At 43.6% G+C, this 22,273-nt stretch overlaps 1 protein-coding gene across 11 annotated transcripts in view; it reads left to right on the forward strand.

Annotated features, from left to right (window-relative positions):
• Window positions 1-22,273, forward strand: part of LOC127632670 (inter-alpha-trypsin inhibitor heavy chain H3-like) — a 33,035-nt gene continuing 10,762 nt past the window's right edge. The window contains exons 1-10 of one of the 11 annotated variants that reach the window (XM_052111402.1): window positions 2,244-2,372; window positions 12,187-12,356; window positions 12,796-12,906; window positions 13,117-13,298; window positions 13,400-13,567; window positions 13,744-13,871; window positions 17,114-17,149; window positions 17,372-17,419; window positions 17,513-17,536; window positions 22,204-22,273. In XM_052111402.1, the coding sequence (XP_051967362.1) occupies window positions 12,224-12,356; window positions 12,796-12,906; window positions 13,117-13,298; window positions 13,400-13,567; window positions 13,744-13,871; window positions 17,114-17,149; window positions 17,372-17,419; window positions 17,513-17,536; window positions 22,204-22,273 (900 nt within the window). In that variant the 5' untranslated portion in view covers window positions 2,244-2,372; window positions 12,187-12,223. Of the gene's footprint in view, window positions 80-1,030; window positions 1,195-1,570; window positions 1,676-1,786; window positions 1,950-2,057; window positions 2,169-2,243; window positions 2,373-11,631; window positions 11,893-12,186; window positions 12,357-12,795; window positions 12,907-13,116; window positions 13,299-13,399; window positions 13,872-14,496; window positions 15,065-15,228; window positions 16,438-17,113; window positions 17,150-17,371; window positions 17,420-17,512; window positions 17,591-17,917 lie in introns of those variants that run through there. The other 10 variants (XM_052111403.1, XM_052111404.1, XM_052111406.1 and 7 more) reach the window with 10 other exon arrangements.

Here is a 22,273-nt window from a genome sequence, read left to right on the forward strand (position 1 = left end):
GGTCACAATGGATCGAGCTGCATTCAAACTGATTCTCCTGGGCATATTCCTCATATCTGCCATTTCAGATGTTGTTAAGGTGAGGATGAAATTTCAAGTACTAAAATACTGTACACAGTCCTAAGGTTACAAAAGTATAGTATACAGATAAATGCTTAATTAAATAGACTTATAAATAGAGACCATTTATAAATAGCTTTTGAGATGGTCCTGTAAAAAAAAAAAATCAGTGGTTCATAAACTGTAGTATGTATTTAGTATTTCTACAATAATAAAAATACAGAAAATATATTTTTTTTTATTGGTTATGTTACTATGTTAATTCCAAAATATATTTTTTCATATTAGTGTGTTTAATTGGTTTGCAGAATAAACAGTTTAAACTGGAGTGCGAAACTTTGAAATATCACTATTTTAGATGTTGCTGTGTTTATTTTAATCAACAAACAAGTAGTTTTATGAAGAATTTACATTTTTATTTGTATAAAATTATGGTAACATGCATTCTAGGGGAGTAACGTTAGCTATGATTTCTAGGATTAACTTCAAGAAGATATTGACCAAGTAGAAGAAATTAACTACAATTGAAATGAACCAAATAGGTAACACTTTAAAATAAGGTTCCATTCATTAATATTAGTTAATGCATTAGGTATCATGAACCAAAAATGAACAATATATATTTTTTACAGCATTTAAAAATCTTTGATTATGTTAGTTAATAAAAAACCATTTGATTAAAAAATAATTATATATGTTGAAATTAACTTTTAATTAAATGTAATTTTAATTGAATATAATTAAATGTAATTTTGAAAATGTATGTACACTGTTGACTAAAAAGAGTTGAGTAAACAGAACTTTCTATACTTGGGAGTACATTGACCAAAGACCTTTTCTCCATATTATGTGGATCAGTAAATATTTGACCAATCCTACGCAAAAAGGAGGTGTAAATAAATATGGACCAGCCAATCAGTCTCTGTTATATGAACATACTTAAAATGTACTTTTTTATTTCTCAACACAGAAACAAAATGTGAAAATGTACCACTTCCACATTAACTCTACTGTTACCAGCCGCTACGCCACCACAGTCATCAGAAGCCATGTGGGTAACATGCTGGCTGAATCTCAAGAGATCCATTTTGCGGTCAAGATACCCAAGAATGCCTTTATTAGCAAATTCAGAATGTATGGAAAACATTTTTTGAGGTTCTTTCTGAAAACACACTGCCAAATAAAATGTATCTAATCTAATTTATTTATTATGATGTTTTGCACTAAAACTTGTGTGAGACAATAAGATTTGTCTTAAGAGACTATATTAAAATAATTTGTCTTACCCCATTGGCAAATAGTTTATTTTAAGCACAAACCTCACTAAATTATGTAGATTTATGCTTTAAACTATTTACCAATGCAGTGCAAAGAATTGTTTTACAGTATCAACAATCGTACCTTATGTTAAAAAATCATAACTAATAACATAATTGTTATGTACATATAAAAAAATATATAATAATTTTTCGATGTGTAAAAAATGGTCAGCCTTTTCTTATCTCTGTAGGATCATAGATGGAAAGACATATGATGGGGTCGTGAAGGCAAATAGAGAAGCTAAGCAGCAGTACATTCAAGCAGTATCACGAGGAGAAAGTGCTGGTCTGGTCAGGTACTGAACATTTAAAATGTATTTGTTCACCTGATCATTTCATAAGGATCAGGTCCATAAAAAGATATTAATAGCTGATCATTCATGTGGTGGGCTCATTTTCTATTTCAGATCTGTTGGCAGGACTTTGGAGGACTTTAAAACGTCAGTAACGATCGCTGCTCTCAGTAAAGTGACCTTTGAGTTGACCTATGAGGAACTGCTGAAGCGTCGGCTTGGCAAATATGAGCTACTAATTAATGCCTGCCCGATGCAACCAGTAGCAAATTTCAAGGTAGGAGAAGAAACAAAGGGGAACCAGATGATAATATAGATGGATAATATTGCTTGCTTATATACTTACATTAAGCTTAAATAAAACTAAAATCTGTTTTTACATTAGATTGATGTACACATCCATGAGCAACCAGGAATTTCTTTCTTGGATGTGAAAGGAGACCTGAGCGCCAATGATCTGGCCGGTGCCATCAATGCCACCAGAGCAGACAAAGACGTAAGAACTTCAAATGTAGAGTAGATTACAATAATACTGTTTAGACTTACCAGATGATCAAACCTACAATTTCAGGCATGGGTGACCTTCCACCCCACTCGAGATCAGCAGACCACATGTAAAGGTTGTGCTGAAAATGGGCTTAGCGGTGACCTGCTCGTAACATACGATGTTGAGAGACTAAATCCTAATGGAGAAATAACGGTGAGTTTTTCAAAGAGGTGCTTTAGATGTGAAGAGAAATTTGTATTTCAAAATAAATTAAAGAGCATGGCAAAATCTGAGAGGTTCTTGAAGTAAAAAGACTTAATGATATCTAGTAATAATATTCAGAATTCACTTATTTTGGTTTTCACCCAGGTATCAAAAGGCTATTTCGTCCATTACTTTGCACCTTAAAATATGTCTTAAAATATTCTGAATTTGAAATTGAAAATTAAAAAGTTTTACAATTAAAGACATGAATAGCATTTTAAGAAAAATGTTAAAATTGATGTGAACTAACATGAGACGAAGACTCTAGACATATCAGAAACCCTATGAAAACTGTTTAATTTTACATGGAGCGGGGAGCCCCCTCATAGCCGCTGCCATGTTAACAGCATATGATCAGATACTACAACTAATAATGACAATAATAATAACATGTTTACTTTATATAGCACTTTCAGCCAATGCTCAAACATAAAAATACATGTAAACAAAACACGCAAACCAAACTATAAAACCACAAACACAATAAACTTACTACAAACAACAACAGAGCCAGATGATGTATGGTATTGGTCAGCAGGAGTGTGTTAGACCAGACAGTTCAAACAGAGTGCAAGTGAAAAGATAAAATGTCCAAACAAGAGGTCTCTGCTGGAATCATGAAACAAACCGACCTGTATGTGCTAATCACGGATAAACAGCACAACATTAAACGGCAAGTGTGAGTACACTACAGTCTTCAGCCGGGAAAGAGCTTACGTGTCGTGGCTGTCCGGTCACAGTCAAGCGTGCATCATTGCACGAACATTCTATGGAGTAAATCACATACTTCAGTTTATTCCTCGCAGGCAGCAAATGCCCTAACCCCACCCTAATCCTAACCAAATTTAGTCCTTAAGGCGGAGTAGCCTGCCAGGAACAACAGGTGGCACCTTTCACCCATCGTGGGAAACGTCTCGGTTTACGTGGTGTAACCCTTGTTCCCTGAAAAAAGCGGAACAAGTTGCTGCACTGAGAAAAGCACTTTGGGAACAATCCTAAGTTGTGACCAGCTGTGAATATGTGTGTAACACGTCAATGAACATTGATCGGAATTTATAGCTTCGGCTGGTGAGATCATTAGATGCAGCTATGGCCAGGCTATAAATAGATGCGTCACCAGCGTGTCGTCAGATATTTTTTTCTGAAGAGCAGTCCTGGGACATCCCCGTGTGGCAAAGAAGCGCAGCATCTCATTCTGCTTTTTTCAGTGAACAAGGGTTACACCACGTAACCCAAGACGTTCCCTTTACAAAAAGCTTCACTAGGATGCTGCGTTGAGAAAAGCACCTTGGGAACGAGAATACCCACGCCGCCGCACTGAGGCTGTCCGGACCCCTACGGTTGTGAAGTGTGCTCACAAGAACGTGAGAGGTCTCAGACATGAGCTTGAGATGTCAACTCAAGGACATAAGAGCCAGGAGTAGCATGAACATCCAAACTATAAAATGTGATGAATGTGTGCGGAGAGGACTAGCCTGCCGCATCACAAACTTGCTGCAGAGGGACCCCTCTAGCCAAGGCTTTAGAGGAGGCGACCCCTCTGGTGGAGTGAGCCCTGATACCTACTGGCGAAGCTTGACCGCGAACCTCGTACTACCGGCAATAGCATCCCTCATCCAATGTGACATAGTCTGCTTGGTGGCAGCTGCCCCCCTGTTGTGGCCCCCATGGCAGACGAATAATTGCCCTGACTTACGCCATTGGCTAGTGCAGTGGACATAAGTCTGAAGGGCACGGACTGGACAAAGTCTGTGAAGTTTTTCCTGCTACGGCATTACAAACGGCAGGGAGCAGAAAGCTTCAAGAGTGACAGGATGTAATGTCGAAAAAGGCACCTTAGGAAGGTAGTAAGGATGAGACAGAAGGCCCCTCCTGTCCGGAATCGCCCAAGGTGAGCCGTCGAGGAGAGATATTAGCTCCGAGAACCATACCCTGTTCGGCCAGTGCGGTGCTATCAGTAAGAGGCAAGACCCTTGCTGGCAAACTCTGGCCAAGACTCCCGGGAGCAAAGAAACCGGGGGAAACGCATACAGACGCATTCTGGGCCATGTATGCGCCATCGCGTCCTGGGTGACTCAGAGAGAAGTAGAGGGGACATTGCGCTGTCTCTTGAGAGGCGAAGAGGTCCACTTCTGCCCTGTAAAATCTCGCCCAGATTTGTTGTACTACCTCGGGTTGGAGTTTCCACTCCCCTGTCGGTATCTTCAGTCTGGACAGAAAATCTGCTCCCACATTCAGGCGTCCAGGGATATAAATTGCCCTGAGTGACAGGAACTTGCCCTGGGCCCAAAGGAGAATCCGACGTGCCAGCAGATTCAGGTGGCGAGAACGTAGACCTCCTTGATGATTTATGTAGGAGACTGCTGCTGTGTTATCCACCCGCACAAGGACATGGCAGCCTCTTATATGTTGGAGGAAGTATTTCAGGGCCAGAAATACCACCATCAGCTTGAGGCAGTTGATGTGCCAATCGAGCTGGTGACCCTCCCATTCCCCTAGGGCTGGACGACCACTCAAGACCGCACCCCAGCCCGTCAGAGTGATGTCTGTCGTTAGCATCCTGCGACAACATGACACACCTAGAGTGGGACCCAAGGTAAGAAACCAGGGTCTGAACCACATAGAAAGGGAATGAAGCGCTCGGACCTTATTTGCCTTAGGGGACTGGCTTTTAGCCACAGCTGAAACGGTCTCATATGGAGAAGGCCAAAAGGAATCACCTAGTATTTGTTGATACTGGTATACAGTGCAACCTTTGTCTAGCCTGAGTTTGCTCAGGGAGTTCTGAATGGACATGATACGAGAGGGAGACAACTGTGCCCGTATCGTGAACGAATTCCATATAACCCCCAGATAGGTAATTCCCTGGGTAGGAGAAAGAATGCTCTTCCCGACGTTGAGTCTCAGACCCAGAGAACCCAGAAGAGCCAAGACAATATCCCTGTGCTGAACTGCCAGTCCTTGAGACTGCTAGGATCAGCCAGTCATCTATGTAATTCAGAATGCGGATGCCCTGGAGTCGCAAAGCAACCAGTGCTGCATCCATGCATTTCGCGAATGTGCAGGGTGATAGGGCTTGGCCAAATGGAAGAACCCGATACTGGAAGGCTTCGTCCCCGAAAGCGAAACTCAGGAACTTCCTGTGCTGTGGCAGAATTCCAATATGGAAATATGCCTCCATGAGATCAATCGTGACCAGCCAATTGTAATGTTGGATCTGAGACACGACCGTCTTGACAGTTAGCATCTTGAACTTGAACACCCTGACCGAGCCGTTCAAGCCTCGAAGATCTAAAATCGGATGCAACCCCCCACCCTTCTTGGGAACCAGGAAGTATCTGCTGTAATAGCCTGACTCTTTCTCTGGAAGGGGAACACATTTTTGAGATTTTGCAGCTCTTTCCACAGAAGACATGCCTGCTCCGGTTTTACGGTAGTGGGAACCACACAGTTGAAACGCAGAGGGCGGCAAGCAAATTTAATTCTGTAGCCTCTTTCTACTGTCTTCAGAAACCACATAGAAATACCTGGCAGAAGTTTCCAGGCTGCCAGGTTCTCTGAGATGGGTATTAATTTCGACACTTCCTGTTGAGGGGGTGTTGAGTGTTCCGCGTCCTGGATTAAGGCAGGAAGCAACGGTACACCCAACTCTTTGTTGGAAGCCTCTATCACCCGAAACACCAAAGGCGGCAGGAGTGAAGAGGTTTCGTGAGGGTATCGGGAGGGCCGAAGTGGATGGTACATACGCCCCGTCCCGAGGGGAACTACCCCCATAAGGCTGGGTACAAGATCGTCAGGGTTTCTTTCTTTTAGAAATCACGCCCCTGAGGTCCTACTTGGAGGGCTGCTGAGGGCGACGAGCCTGTCCCCAGTCCTTATGAGGGGGAGCACGACTCGCTACACTCTGTTTATGAGCATCCCTCCTAGCAGAATAGGGGCAGGACTGGGTGGCTGACGGCCCCGTCCCCTGAGTGCGGTGAGGAAAAAACTGCCCAAAGGCTTCCTCATGGCTTTTCGCCTCCTGGAATCTGGAGATAACCGTATTCATGGTGTCTCCAAAGAGACCAGAAGGCGAAACCGGGACATCAAGTAAGAAAACTCTGTCCTTATCCCTGATGCCCGAAAGGTTAAGCCATAAATGCCTCTCCGTGCTGACCAAGTCGGACATAGACCGGCCAATAACACGAGCTGTCTGCTTGGTCACATGGAGAGATAGATCTGTGGCCCGACGAAGTTCAGAGAAGGCTTCTTCGTCGAGCATTGCACCCGCACTCAGGTCTTTCAGTAGGTCAGCCTGGTAAGTTCTCCCCACTAGCCTGGAGGTAGTCCTGCATGGCTTAGTGGGGAGAGCGGGTTTTTTCAATGATGATGCCGAACCATCGAGAGATAACCCGCGAGTGTCACGTCGACCGGCGGCATCATTGAATACCCTCGCGCCTCAGCACCCACGATAGTCGAATATAACAACGTCGAGGCCACGTGTACGCGAGAAGTATAAGGCTTCCTCCACGAACAAGAAAGCTTGTCGTGGAGATCATCAAAGAAGGGAAGGGACTGATGAGGCGTTCCCTTCCCCTGGCCACCAGACAGAAATCTGTCTTCTAATTTGGAGCGTTTGGGGTTTCTTGATCGCATGGCCAGTCTAACTGAAGTCTGGCCAACGCATGAGTAACCACATCGAGTAACTCCTCAGAAGATTTTGAGTGATGTTTGGAGTGCTTAGATGTGGGTAACTCGAAGTCCGCAGACCCAAGAGAATTAAGGTCCCCCTCATGAACTGAAGAAGCACTGGAGCACGCTTCAAGATCACGGGAAGGACCAGCCGGATCTGGGGAGAGAGCGAGCGAAAGGGACGGACCCATCTCTCGCTCCTCAACCAGATCCATACGATTGAAGTTTGGGTGCGGGCTCTCGGAAGTAAGCAAGGCGAGCGCGAAGCATTTTGACTGAAAGTAGTTCGCAATGCGCACCCGCCCTGCCCCAACACGAGAGCAGCATGCTCTTCCCCCAAACAAACAAAGCAAAACTGATGTGTGTCCCTATCAGTCATAGAACATTGACAGGGGAACATGCATCGTTTGCCTTGACTCTTCGAAATTTTCTCTCTCTTTTAAAAAAAAATAAAAAAAAAAAAAATATATATATATATATATATATATATATATATATATATATATATATATATATATATATATCTTCTTTTTCAGAGTAAAGAGAGAAGAGAAAGGAAGTTCTGTGCACTGCCTAACAATTTCTAACTCCTAACAAAGGGAAGAAAGTTTGAGACACACACACACACACAGAATGGCTCTGAAGAAAAAAGGATCTGACGACACGCTGGTGACACATCTATTTATAGCCTGGTCGCAGGTGCCTCTAATGATCTTACCAGCCAAGGCTATAAATTCCGGTCAATGTTCATTGACGTGTTACACACATATTCACAGCTGGTCACAACGTAGGATTGTTCCCAAAGCGCTTTTCTCAGCGCAGCATCCTAGTGAAGCTTTTTGTAAAGGGAATGATGGGACGAGTAAGAGGCAGGTAAAAACTGAGTGCACCTTTAAGGATTTTGCCGTTATTTTGCATTCTTATTTCAATGTTTCTAAATGAACATGAATTTCTCCACTGAAGTCAAAGTGTCACTGAAGTTCTCGGCTGCAACCCAAACTGCATACTTCTGTACTATTCTATGCCGTTAGTGTAAATAGCGTGATTGGTATTCACACTGAAAATGCAATGAAAAGTGACCCAAAAAATTATAATTCTCTCATCATTTACTCATCCTCATGCCATCCCAGAGGTGTATGACTTTTTAAAAGAACATCTCAGCTCTGAAAGTCCATACAATGCAAGTGAATGGTGACCAAAGCTTTGAAGATCCAAAAAGTACATAAAGGCAGCATAAAAGTTATCCATATGACTCCAGTGGTTTAATCCATGTCTTCTGAAGTGATCTAATTGCTTTAGGCGAGAACAAACCAAAATATAACTCCATAATAACTATAACTCCAGATACATTTTCACTGTAAATCTTGCCATTGCAGTTACTAGGTGTGATCATCCTAGTGCTTGATGCATGTGCAGAGTGATAGATTGTACTAAAAAGTGTAAAAGAGCATAAATTCAAGGAGTCAAGGAGACGATGTCAAGATTCATCATAAAAAGTAGTTACATTTTGGTCTGTTCTCATCCAAACACAACTGGATCGCTTCAGAAGACATGGATTAAACCACTGGAGTCATGTGGATTACTTTTATGCTGCCATAATGTGCATTTTGAAGCTTCAAATTTTGGTCACCTTTCACTGCACCACAAGTCTCTAGTACTAAATGACCCAGAATATGTACTGTACTTCTTCAACTAAAAATGAAACCTTTTCACATTTCTTGGTTTGGAACTCTGAAGTAAATTATTGCAGGGTAAACTTCTAGAGTGCTGAAAGGGAGATCAAAGCACATACTATTTTTGAGTCCCCATTTGCTTTAACAGCAAAGGGAAAATAATTCATTATTGTATTTACACAACTTTCCATATGAAGAAAAAATAGAGAGTGGTGCATTCTAGCAATCAGAAGAGAGAAAGATGCCAAATTGCTCTCACTTCCTCAGCAACTCTGTTATAAACCCCAGCACAGCTGTGGTTATGAATTAATGTCAGGGTTAAACAATACAAATGATAATCCTATATGTTTACACTAAATAATAATAAAAAAAAACATAAAATAATAAAAAAAAGTTTGCTAGATTTACAATGATAAATAAGGCATACACACACAGTATCTCATTCTGGAAAAGGGTTAACTTGGGAAACTTCTATGAAGACAACACCTTGAGATTAATGCATTCTTCCCAAAGTTCAGTTCCAATCCTTAAGAATTTAAGTACAGAGAATGCATAAAATTATATCAATGTTTTCTTGAGCAAGCCAAAAATTAAGGATGCATAGGATGGTGACTTGTACACAAAAACCCATATGAAGATCATCCCCTCAAAAGTTGTTTGCTTTAAGATCGTGAAAGTCAGATGGCTTGTGAGAGTCGTAAATTCTGTCAAGATTTGTTGCTTTGTTGGGCAACATTTTAATAAAGTAATAAACACATGGCAGAAACAATGGTTAACAGACTTTATTCTTTCAACATGTCAATAGTCCTGCAAAACCTCACTGGTGTGATGATAATAATGCGGTCACTGGTGTATGACAATGCCAGTAGCAAAGCTCGCAATAGATGTGCTCCTCGTCCTCTTGTCCTTCGGAGTTCATTCTTCCAAGGTAGCTTGGCTGGACTGGTCTTTTCTCTGCATTCTTAGCATTGAGAAAGACCCATAGTGATGGACTAAAGTCGGCTAACGTGCGAAGGCCGCTGGCAACACATTGTATATTTTTGAAACGTCACATCTGTCAGCTGAAAAACAGTGAATGCTTCCATGTAGAAAAATAAATAAACATTTGTTTTCTTTTTATGACGATACTTCTCTTTAAAAATGTATACGCTAGATAGCCAAGTGCCAAGTTTAAACTGTAGTTTAAAGCTGTGTTAAAATAATTTCTGCTATAGTAGCTTAAAACATGTAAAGACAACTAAATGTAATTCGTAGTTTTGGGGAAAGTGAACACAGTAGCTCTGTGGGACTAACAAAACATTGCTGTTTGTTTGAGTGGCGCATCCAGTCAGCAACACTGGCTAAACCACTAGCATGAGTTTGGGCCAGGGAAAGTGTACAGAACTGTTTGAAAACAGTACTGTACTTATATTTGCCATATTGTTTGGTGATTCTGGTGGCACAGAAATGTTGGTACACACTTCGGGCTCTATTTTTGTTGCTGCAGTAGGCAACACTATGTGCTTCCAAATTTCGTTAGAGCGCTAAATCCAATTTAAACTTTTAGATCTGTAGGTGTAGATATGGGAGGTCTATGTCAACAAAGCGGAACAAAATCTAATTGTCTTTTTTGTGAGAAATATGTAATTGCACATTAGACATCTGAGAACAATGTCTATTCTCAGCGCAAAGTCTAAACCACAGGTGTCAAACTGGTCAAATCTGGCCCGCCATCTGATTTCATATGGCCCACGAGCTATTGCAGGTGAACAGAATTGGTCACTGACCAATCAGTTAGCACTTTCCTCATGAATATTAATGAGCCTACTCCTGTAGTCCTAACCTTTATTTTTGAAGCGCATTTTGATCTCTCCAAAAGCTGAAAGAAACGGTGCTATCCACAACAATTATGGTTTGAGCGGCACGAGTTCAGAGCAGGTGCGTTTACTTGTGGACAGGTCACAACTGTGCAGATCATTGTCAAAAGTGCTACCCATTTCCTTGATCAATTATAAGCACAGCAGAATGTAAATAGGTGCGTGAGTGCAAGGCAGATGCGTTTATTAGAGGACTGGTTTCGACTGCGCAACAGCTCAGAAACAGAGCTTGTGAGAAGCGTGGCATGGATTGCGAAACACTTTGAATGCGGCACAGAATTATTTGTTGCAAAATTCCAAATGTCTCTGGGATTAGACTAGTTTAAAACCATATTAAACAGTCCCAAAAATCTAAATAGCACTGACATAGAAAACAGGAGAAAACACTGTGCCATGTCATCAATTAGAAGGGTTTTCAATCCAAACCTTACAAAAATTACCAACTCATTCTCAATTGTTCAATTTATCCCTATATAAATTAGATAAATATCACAATTTACATTTGGCAGACGCTTTTATCCAAAGCGACTTACAGTGCAATTATTACAGGGACAATCCCCCCAGAACAACCTGGAGTTAAGTGCCTTGCTCAAGGGCACAATGGTGGTGGCCGTGGGGTTCGAACCAGTGACCTTCTGATTAACAGCCCTGTGCTTTAGCCACTACGCCACCACCACCACATTGCCAAACCATTGAAGTTTGGGTGCGGGCTCTCGGAAGTAAGCAAGGCGAGCGCGAAGCATTTTGACTGAAAGTAGTTCGCAATGCGCACCCGCCCTGCCCCAACACGAGAGCAGCATGCTCTTCCCCCAAACAAACAAAGCAAAACTGATGTGTGTCCCTATCAGTCATAGAACATTGACAGGGGAACATGCATTGTTTGCCTTGACTCTTCGAAATTTTCTCTCACTTTTTAAAAAAATAAATAAATTATATATATATATATATATATATATATATATATATATATATATATATATATATATATATATATATCTTCTTTTTCAGAGTAAAGAGAGAAGAGAAAGGAAGTTCTGTGCTCTGCCTAACAATTTCTAACTCCTAACAAAGGGAAGAAAGTTTGAGACACACACACACACACACACACAAGAATTGAATAGCAACACTTCATGGCCATGCTGACTAACGTTGTGCATATGACATATTGCATAGCAGCCTTAAAATTGGGCCTTTCACTTTTTAAGCTGAAGTTGTGTAACCAAATGGAACTGCAAAAATAAACATTGTTGTCAAACTGATTTCCATGTACACCCTCCATCTGCCATTGCTCGATAAAACAGATTGATGGAGACACCGTATCAGGCTGCTGAAATAAACAGATCAATGTTTGAAAGTGCAAAAGAAGCATTGTGTTTACACTTTTTGGGGAAATCAATCTACAGATGATTTACTTGTATTATATTTGTATACTATATTGCCAGATCTGCATATTGTATGGGAGGGATAGGAGAAAGTATTCTAAACATTAAAAAGACACGATTAGAAAGAAATTAATTCTGTGATTTAGTTTTCTGATGTGCTGATACAAGTGTTGTTCTTCAGACTCATTTGGCTCTGTTGAGGATTTTGAGTGATCTTCATGAGGATGATTACTTTTGGATTAATCACCTTTGACAGTGAAATTAACGTTTGGAAGTGTGAACTTCTCAAAGCTACCGAAGCAAACCTGGAGGGCACCAAATCTTTTGTGCAGCAGATCACACAAAAAGGAGGTGAGTTCCTAATTACTCGCATGCTCTTCAACGCTTGTACCGCAGTACTTTGCATCACAAGTGAAACGTTCTATCATTTGAGCTAAAGTGCAAATTGATTGTGCTCATACAAGCTTGTAAATGTAGAACGTTTTACGAATTACAGAATGTAATGTGAATGTTAAAATGTATCACCTTACAAGTCATGTGCTATAGTGAAGGTGTTTTGATGTCATTATTGTCATAAGAAAGTATTGTGTGAGATACAGGATGAAAAGTAAGTTTATATGAAGGGAAAATGTGCTGTTTCTGTAAAAGTTATTTTAGCACCTCTAGTATTCATTTTACCATGGAACTGCTGCGATACGTATCATTTAAAAAAAAATATTGAGCAAAAATATAGGTACTGTAGAGGATCGTAATTTGATTCCATGTGGAAATATGCTTTTTCTTCCTTTAGCCACAGACATAAATGCTGCTGTGCTCGAAGGAGTGAACATGATCAAGCAACACCCACGAGAAGGAACTGCATCCATCCTGATACTGCTGACTGATGGAGACCCCACTGCAGGCACACAATCACTTAAACATATAAAGAATCACTGCCAGTCTAACTTAGTTCATAATTCAGCAGCTAACTCTGGCCAAGAACCGCTCCTAAGACCGGACTGACAGATTTCTACCCTTTTTTTTAACTCTGTTAATGTTGCATCATAAATCTTACTTAATCTTTATCAAACCAACTTAATCTGAACTTTCAAAACCACTTTTCTTCTAACAGGTGAAACGGACACAGAAAAGATTATGGCCAATGTGGGAGAGGCCACTGCAGCAAAGTTTCCTCTCTATTGCCTTGGTTTTGGATATGATGTTGATTTTGAATTCCTGACACAAATGTCACTGGAAAACAATGGGCTTGCTCGCAGAATATATGAGGATTCTGATGTTGATCTACAACTACAGGTGCAATACAGAAAATCAACTGTGAATTAATTCACAATGCTGAACTTTTCTGAGTATTTGAGTGTATTTTAAGCTTTTTTGTTTGTTTGTTTGTTTGGCAGGGCTTCTATGATGAGGTTGCCATTCCTCTCCTCAGTGATATTCAACTTAATTACATTGGAGTAACAAATCTTACTAAGAACAATTTTAACATATACTTCAACGGTTCTGAAATTGTGGTATCTGGTCAAATCAAGGACAACAATGTGGAGAACTTTATCGCAGTATCTGTAAGATCACCACTTTGTTTTATAGCTACACTAGACCAACAGTCTCTGGATCTGTTAATCAAAGCTTAATTTTTTGATGAAGGAAGTGGGCTGATATTTTCTCAAAATAGATTCAAGGGCGGGAGTGAAAGTGAAACTGGCAAAATTGATTTTAAGTATGCTTTTTTAATGAACAGAAAGGCAATAAGATAACATACCAAGAGACCGTAATGACAAAAGTCCTAAGTGATGTTCCACCTGAGAATGAAAACTTCATGGAGAGACTCTGGGCCTACCTTACAGTGAAGCAACTTCTGGAGGAACAGTAAGTTTATGCATGTTTTTTACCCTATGTATATTTATGTAAGTATTTAGGAGAGTCGTGTGTTAATTGCAGATAGTCTCGACCCAAACCAATGATATTGTCTCTGAGCCAGACATTGTTGGAGCCTTGGAGACATGTTCATCTGCTCAAACAAACAGAAAAACGTTTTATAATAATTGCAATGTTTTTTTCTTTCTATCAAATAAAATTTAAAAAATTAAAAAACATTTTCTATGAAAAATATCAGTTTAGCTATGTACAGAAATGTTAACCCCCCTGTCTACACTGAGTGTGTCTGTTGACGCAATGAGCCGCAATGACTTGAGGCCAGAGACTATTTAGCCCTATGAAGCACTTGCATTAAAATGAATGGGAGAAATTGGAATGACCAATATGGCAGATGTAAAAAAGGAAGTCTCGCCTTACAGTTAAAAGAGCTAATAACCTTTCAGATACAGACATTTCCTGTCAGTTAACTCGAGACTACCTGGACCAGTCTGAAAAATAGTGTATTTTCCTTGATCTGAGCAAAAGAAGAGCAATTTATGATACCATTTTTGTCAGATTTTACTGCTGATTTGAAATATGTTTTTTTTTATTATTACCTTGACCCCCTGTTCTGAAGTTTTCAATCTCATCACATTGTGACTTGTGTCTGCGTGTTTCAAAGAAGATTCACTGGTTTAGAGTGTGACCACTACAAGTTTGCTGAGTGCTGTTTGTTGTGCTGAGAATGTAAGTTCACTGGCTTCCTTTCTCTCTCTCTCTCGTGTGTATATTTTTGTCACGGAACGCTTGTTTATATGTATGTAGTCATGTTGACTCGCTATGTTTGTATAGTATAGTAGTTTGGTCTGGGAATGTACGAGTAAAAACCAGACGGAATAAAGTGATCGCTACAGTAGTACAACTAAACAAGCTTTTGGCTCTGCTGTGGTCTGCGTTCATACAGGTTACTAATATAGGCTATTTTTAGCATCTTGCCCTGTTCCGATTGCTTCTATTCAATTGAAGACCTTCTACAGTTTAAGTAACTTTCAGCCCATTGAAGCACAGGCTATAAATTAGGCATAGTTTTGATTTGACCTTTATAATTACTTATATAATATTGTAATTGTTCTTATGCAGGAGGACCGTCATATGCCATCTTGGCCACTGTTTTTCCTGTGCCTTGTTTTTAGTATTTAGCTGTGTGTGAGTGTGTGTGTGGGGGGGGTTCCACTGTGTGGTTCATCAGTCTCTCCCTGGTGTGTGTTGCTGTATGTTTCATGTTTGTGTATGTAATGTTTGTATCTTAGGCCATTGGGTTGGTGCAACATCTTGGGGAGCGTGGGTAACAATTTTGTTGTGTGGTCACTGGTCTGCTGAATGTAAATTACTTTTTGTGGTTTTTTTTGTGCATGTGATTTGGAATGTGCCCTATTTATTCTGTGTTTGAGTCTTGTTGAATTTTTATTGAGTGCTATTTATTTAAACACTTTGATTTTGTACTTTGTGGTCCCCGGCCCTGAATTTATTACCCTGAGGCCTAATGTCTGTGTTTTATGTGTGTGTTTAACTTGAGAAAATAAAATAAATTGTTTTTTTTAGTTATATAATACACCAGTCCCCCTCTCTTTTTATTTCCCGTTATTGGGATAGCCTGCTGGTAAACATCTAAAATTCAGACTGTTGATTATCAACTTGTGACTGGTTTCAAAAGGCCCCCTAGGGGTTACATATATTTAAGCCCTTGTTTCCCCCAGATAGTTTGTCAGTTCTTGCATGTATTGTTATGCTCTGTGCCAGGTTCCCTGTGTTTTTCTTTATTCTGAGTTTTCTTGTTTATTTTAATAAACTGCACTTAGATCCTCATACTTTGCCTGCCGCATCACAGGAAGCATCTAAGTGAACATTCTAAATTACATGCAGAAAACAAGGGTCAATCAGCTGTGAGATCGAGTAGTGTGTCCAACTTTATTTTCAGTGGAAATTAACTGATTTGAACATTTAGGCCTACTTATTACATAATTTTTGTTGGAATGTTTTTGTATACATGTTGTTTGAAAAAAACAAACATTTAAATTAGCAGAGACAAGAAAACTTCCCAAGCTGGCTTTAATGTAAAAGTAAAGAGTTATTTAAATCCAAACATTTGATAATTGGACATTTCAGACCGACATAATCATAATGTGGCTGCCAGGAGTAACTCTGTGTAACGTTAACTGTTGCCACTTTGCACGGACGCTTCCAGTGTAGACAGCTTCATTGATCATAATGGGACCTATTTGCTTTTGACATGACACTCGTGTTCAAGGAACAATTCCATACAATAAGAAATCTATGGCAAACCAGGTGTTTCTGTCATCTCTCTTTTTTTCTGTGTCAGGGTGTTGCTTAAAGGAAAAGAGAAACAGGAAGGAAAAAAACTATATTCTCCAACTTTCCATAAATTATGAGTTTGTCACCCCTCTCACCTCTATGGTAGTTACTAAGCCACAGGAACAGGAAGTGGAAATTGCTGACAAACCCAAAGAGAGAGGAGAGTCATTTAGACCTGGATTAACTTTACCATATAGTGGTGAGAATGGAGACGTTTAAATGTGTTTGAACTATACAGAGTTCCCACACCTTCCTTGACCAATGAATTTCCATGATTTTGTGATTACATGTTGACATTTTTTTTATGTTTTTATTGTGATTTTACACCATTTTCAAACATAATAAATATTTGAGAGTTGAACATAATTTGAAGAAAAAACATTATATGACATTAACATGATTTTTAAAGAGCCTTAAAATCAGAATTTTCACATTTCCTGATATTTCCAGGTTTAACATGACATTGAGTACCCTGATTACAGCAGCCTTACCAATTTGGAAATAGTAACACAAATTGGCCTTAAGAAAAAAATAATTCCCCTTCAAAAAAACACTTTGGGCAGTGATAATGTACCACGAGGAGTTGAAAAATGAATAATTCAAAATTAGTTTTACATCAGCTTCTTTGTATGATTTACTAATACATCTAATCTGGTGTGCAGTAGGAACATTTGGCTTTTGCAACAGTTGGCTGTCAAAAGTACTAAACATGTTGAAATTAAACAACTTAATATTTAAATGCAATCAATAACTTACAAACAATGTCTTGCAGACATATATTTACCTGAATTATCACTGATTTGAGCACTTAATAATATATTATATGATATATTGTATAGTATATTATCTTATTTTTATTCTAAATATTGAATTTCTATCAGTTCCGCGAAGAGGCTCACATGGTCAGCGCAAAACAGGTAAAATACATAATGATTGACTAACAACAGTAAAAAGATGTTGAAAAGTTTTACATGTTAAAACCTTTAGAATTATCACTGATTAAAGCATTTAATACTATATCAACAGACTTGTTGTAACTCTATAGTTATAGTTGTAACCATATAGTTATAGTTATGTGCATTTTGCTGTATGTATTTTATTAAGATGTAAATGCTCTTTACCATTTATTATTTAATTAGCAAAGATCCGAGTTCTATCTGGATCTGCCAGTCGCCTTCATACTATGGGTATGTTATGAAATGATGAACTAACAGATAAAAGATTATAAAGTGTAATTATTTTATTTTGACATTACTATTATTACTGCTATTATCATCCAGGTGCATGCTGCGCACAGGAGGCTGGTGAGGAGATTCCCCCTATACTATGTAAAGTGCCTAGAAAAGTGCAATATGAATGTATGGAATTATTATTATTATTATTAGTTTATATTCCAGCAGAATTAGATGATGATGAGGATCTGTTATGTATACCCTGTCTTGTTTCACTGTTGCCCTTTTGTTTGCCATTTTTGTCACTTTTGCATTTCTTAGTTTTCACTTTAGTCCCTTATGTAACTCCATAGTCTCTTTGTTAGCGTTTGTGTTTTCTGTCATTGTTTTCACCTGTCCTCATTAGTTTGCCTTTTGCTTCTGTTAATCACCTTGTTATCTTGTTTGAGTTCTGTTCGTTCATTGGCCCCTTTTTCCCATGTTTATGTATTTATACCCTGTTTCTTTGTTCAGTCCTTGTCTATCGTTGTTTGATGTCAGCCTGGTGTGTGTTTCCTTCCCGAGTCCTCTGTTTGTTTACATCGTGTTTAGTTAGCAGTTTTTATGTTTGATTTCCCCATTGTGGGTTGTTCCTTTGTGTTTACCTGTTTGTTAATTAAATAAAGTTTAAACTGCGTTTGGATCCGCATCTCCTCGTCTGCCTCGTTGCTCAAGCGTTACAGAACGATAGAACACACATGGATCCAGCAGCTATACGGGCCAAATGCCGGCTGCTCAACTTGCGGCAAGAAGACCAGCCTTTGGTAGACCACGCTCTCTACTTTCTCCTCCTGGCGACCTTTACGGACTTCCCGGACTCCGCATTGGTGGTTTATTTTAAGGACAGCTTAAATCCCTCGCTGAGGGAGCGGGTGCCACAGGCAACGCCCGGCTGCACTCTCCGCGACTACCTGGAGACGACCCTACTAGCGTGCAGCTCACCGCTCCCTGTCACACCAGCCTCACCTGTCAGCGAGCAACCCCCCATGCCAGTGGCTTCCCTTGAACCTGCACAGTCCACTTCGTCCGCCCAGAGGAGGAGGAAAAGACAGGCTTCCGCCTCCCGGCCCACGCCTGCCTGCGAGCCAGAGCCCACGCCTGCCCCGGTCTGCGAGCCAGAGCCCACGCCTGCCCCGGTCTGCGAGCCAGAGCCCACGCCTGCCCCGGTCTGCGAGCCAGAGCCCACGCCTGCCCCGGTCTGCAAGCCAGAGCCCACGCCTGTCACAGTGAGCGAGCCAGCGGCCACGCATGTCACAGTGAGCGAGCCAGCAGCCACGCATGTCACAATGAGCGAGCCAGCGGCCACGCTTGTCACAGTGAGCGAGCCAGCGGCCATGCATGTCACAGTGAGCGAGCCAGCGGCCACGCATGTCACAGTGAGCGAACCAGCACCTACGGCCTCTACCGTCAGCGAGCCTGAGCCCTCGTCAACCACGGTCAGCGAGCCTGAGCCCTCGTCAACCACGGCCAGCGAGCCTGAAGCCACGCTGACCAGGAACAGCATCCCAGCTTCGCCAGTCGCATCAGCCCGGAGGAAGAGGAGAAAGGGAGAGGTCTCTGCACTCCAGCCTCCGCCTGCCGCAGCCCCATGCCCTAAACCCCCCTTGGCTCTGCCCTCAGCGCCCGGCGAACCCAAGCCGGCACATACCACGGTAACCCAGCCAGAGCCTGTAGCCTCAGACGTCAGTGAGCCAGTGCCGATAGCCTCAAATGTCAGTGTGCCAGTGCCTGTAGCCTCAGATGTCCCTGAGCCAGTGCCTGTAGCCTCGACCGTCCCTGAGCCAGCGCCTGTAGCCTCGACCGTCCCTGAGCCAGCGCCTGTAGCCTCGACCGTCCCTGAGCCAGCGCCTGTAGCCTCGACCGTCCCTGAGCCAGCGCCTGTAGTCTCGACCGTCCCTGAGCCAGCGCCTGTAGCCAGGACCGTCCAAGAGCCAGCGCCAGTGGTCATGCCCGTCCTAGAGCCAGCGCCTCCTGAGCCTTCCAGGGCTCCGCCTCCCGAGCCTTCCAGGGCTCCGCCTCTCGAGCCTACCAGGGCTCCGCCTCCCAAGTCTCTCGAGCCTTCCAGGGCTCCTCCTCCCGAGCTTTCCAGAGCTCCGCCTTCCGAGTTTCCCGAGCTTTCCAGAGCTCCGCCTTCCGAGTTTCCCGAGCTTTCCAGAGCTCCGCCTTCTGAGCTTTCCAGAGCTCCGCCTTCTGAGCTTTCCAGAGCTCCACCTTCTGAGCTTTCCAGAGCTCCACCTCCTGGGCTTTCCAGAGCCCCGCCTTCTGAGCTTCCTGAGCTTTCCAGAGCTCCGCCTCCCGAGCTTTCCAGAGCTCCGCCCCCGAGCTTCCCAGGGCTCCACCTCTCAAGCCTCTCGAGCCTCCCAGAGCTCCGCCTTCTGAGCTTTCCAGAGCTACACCTTCTGAGCTTTCCAGAGCTCCGGCTCCTGGGCTTTCCAGAGCCCCGCCTTCCGAGCTTCCTGAGCTTTCCAGAGCTCCGCCTCCTGAGCTTTCCAGAGCTCCGCCCCCCGAGCTTCCCAGGGCTCCACCTCTCAAGCCTCTCGAGCCTTCCAGGGCTCCGCCTCTCAAGCCTCTCGAGCCTACCAGGGCTCCGCCCCTCAAGCCTCTCGAGCCTCCCAGGGCTCCGCCTCTCAAGTCTCTCGAGTCTTCCAGGGCTCCGTCTCTCAAGCCTCCCGAGCTTTCCAGAGCTCTGCCCTCCGAGCTTCCCAGAGCTCCACCTCTCAAGCCTCTCGAGCCTTCCAGGGCTCCGCCTCTCAAGCTTCTCGAGCCTGCCAGGGCTCCGCCCCTCAAGCCTCTCGAGCCTCCCAGGGCTCCGCCTCTCGAGTCTCTCGAGTCTTCCAGGGCTCCGTCTCTCAAGCCTCCCGAGCCTCCTGAGGCTCCGCCTCTCAAGCCTCTCGAGCCTCCCAGGGCTCCGCCTCTCGAACCTCTCGAGCCTTCCAGGGCTCCGCCTTCCAGGCCTCTCCAGCCACCCAGGGCTCCACCTCTCGAGCCTTACAGGGCTCCGCCCCCCGAGTCTCCTACGGCTCTGCCCCCAGAGCCTCTTGAGCCTCCTACGGCTCCGCCCCAGAGCCTCTCGAGCCTCCTGCGGCTCCGCCTCCGGGGCCTCCTGCGGCTCCGCCCCCAGTGCCTCTTAAGGCTCCGCTTCCAGAGCCTCTTATGGCTCCGCCTCTCGAGCCACTCAAGCCTTCGACGGCTCCACCCTCAGAGCCTCCCGAGCCTCCTACGGCTCCACCTCTCGAGCCACTCAAGCCTTCGATGGCACTGCCCTCAGAGGCTCCCGAGCCTCCTACGGCTCCGCCTCTCCAGCCACTCAAGCCTTCGACGGCTCCGCCCTCAGAGCCTCCCGAGCCTCCTATGGCTCCGCCTCCCGAGCCTCCTACGTCTCTGCCCCCAGAGACTCCAGGGCTTTCCTGGTCTCCGTTCCTAAAGCCTCCCACGGCGCCGCCTACCTCGGCTCCGCCTCCTGAGCCTCCTTCAGCTCCACCTCCTGAGCCTCCCTCAGCTCCGCCTTCTGGGCCTTCTGAGCCATCACCTCCCTCGGCTCCGCCTCAGAGGTCCTCCTTGGCTCCGCCTCACGTGGCTCCGCCGGCCTCCCCTGTGGCCACTCCATCTCCTAGGCCACCAAAACCGGCCTCTGTCCTGTGGTCACCTCCCAGGCCTCCTGACCCGGTCCCTGTCCCGTGGCCTCCTCCCAGGGCTTCTGACCCTGTTCCCGTCCTGTGGCCTCTTCCCAGGCCCCCTGACCCAGTCCCTGTCCTGTGGCCTCTCCCCAGACATCCTGACCCAGTCCCAGTCCCGTGGCCTCTTCCCAGGCCCCCTGACCCAGTCCCTGTCCTGTGGCCTCCACCCAGGCCTCCTGACCCTGTTCCCGTCCTGAGGCCTCCCCCCCGGCCTCCTGACCCAGTCCCTGTCCAGTGGCCTCCTCCCAGGTCCCCCAAACCTGTCCTTGCCCTGTGGCCAGCTCCTAGGCCTCCTGCACCTACCCTTGCCTGGTGGCCAGCTCCCAGACCATCGAAACCTGTCCCTTTGTGCCCCCATGGACTGCCTAATTGTCCCTTGTGCCCCCGTGGACTGTCTCATCTCCCTTTGTGCCCCCGTGGACTGTCTCATCTCCCTTTGTGCCCCCGTGGACTGTCTCATTTCCCCCTTGGACTTCCTGTCTGCCCCTTGCACCTCCATGACCTGCCTGTCTTGCCCTCTGTGCCCCCCTGGTCTGTCTGTCTGCCCATGTGCCCACTTGGACTGTCTGTTTGCCCAGGGTGCCCTCATGTTGCTTTTGTGGGTTTTTGTCTTTTGTTTTTTGTCTTCTAAGATCGTCTGGAAGCCGATCCTTTGAGGGGGGGGCTCTGTTATGTATACCCTGTCTTGTTTCACTGTTGCCCTTTTGTTTGCCATTTTTGTCACTTTTGCATTTCTTAGTTTTCACTTTAGTCCCTTATGTAACTCCATAGTCTCTTTGTTAGCATTCGTGTTTTCTGTCATTGTTTTCACCTGTCCTCATTAGTTTGCCTTTTGCTTCTGTTAATCACCTTGTTATCTTGTTTGAGTTCTGTTCGTTCATTGGCCCCTTTTTCCCATGTTTATGTATTTATACCCTGTTTCTTTGTTCAGTCCTTGTCTATCGTTGTTTGATGTCAGCCTGGTGTGTGTTTCCTTCCCAAGTCCTCTGTTTGTTTACATCGTGTTTAGTTAGCAGTTTTTATGTTTGATTTCCCCATTGTGGGTTGTTCCTTTGTGTTTACCTATTTGTTAATTAAATAAAGTTTAAACTGCGTTTGGATCCGCATCTCCTCGTCTGCCTCGTTGCTCAAGCGTTACAGGATCCCTGGCCAG

The sequence above is a fragment of the Xyrauchen texanus genome, chromosome 39, assembly GCF_025860055.1.
Source record: "Xyrauchen texanus isolate HMW12.3.18 chromosome 39, RBS_HiC_50CHRs, whole genome shotgun sequence".
Classification (NCBI taxonomy): domain Eukaryota; kingdom Metazoa; phylum Chordata; class Actinopteri; order Cypriniformes; family Catostomidae; genus Xyrauchen; species Xyrauchen texanus.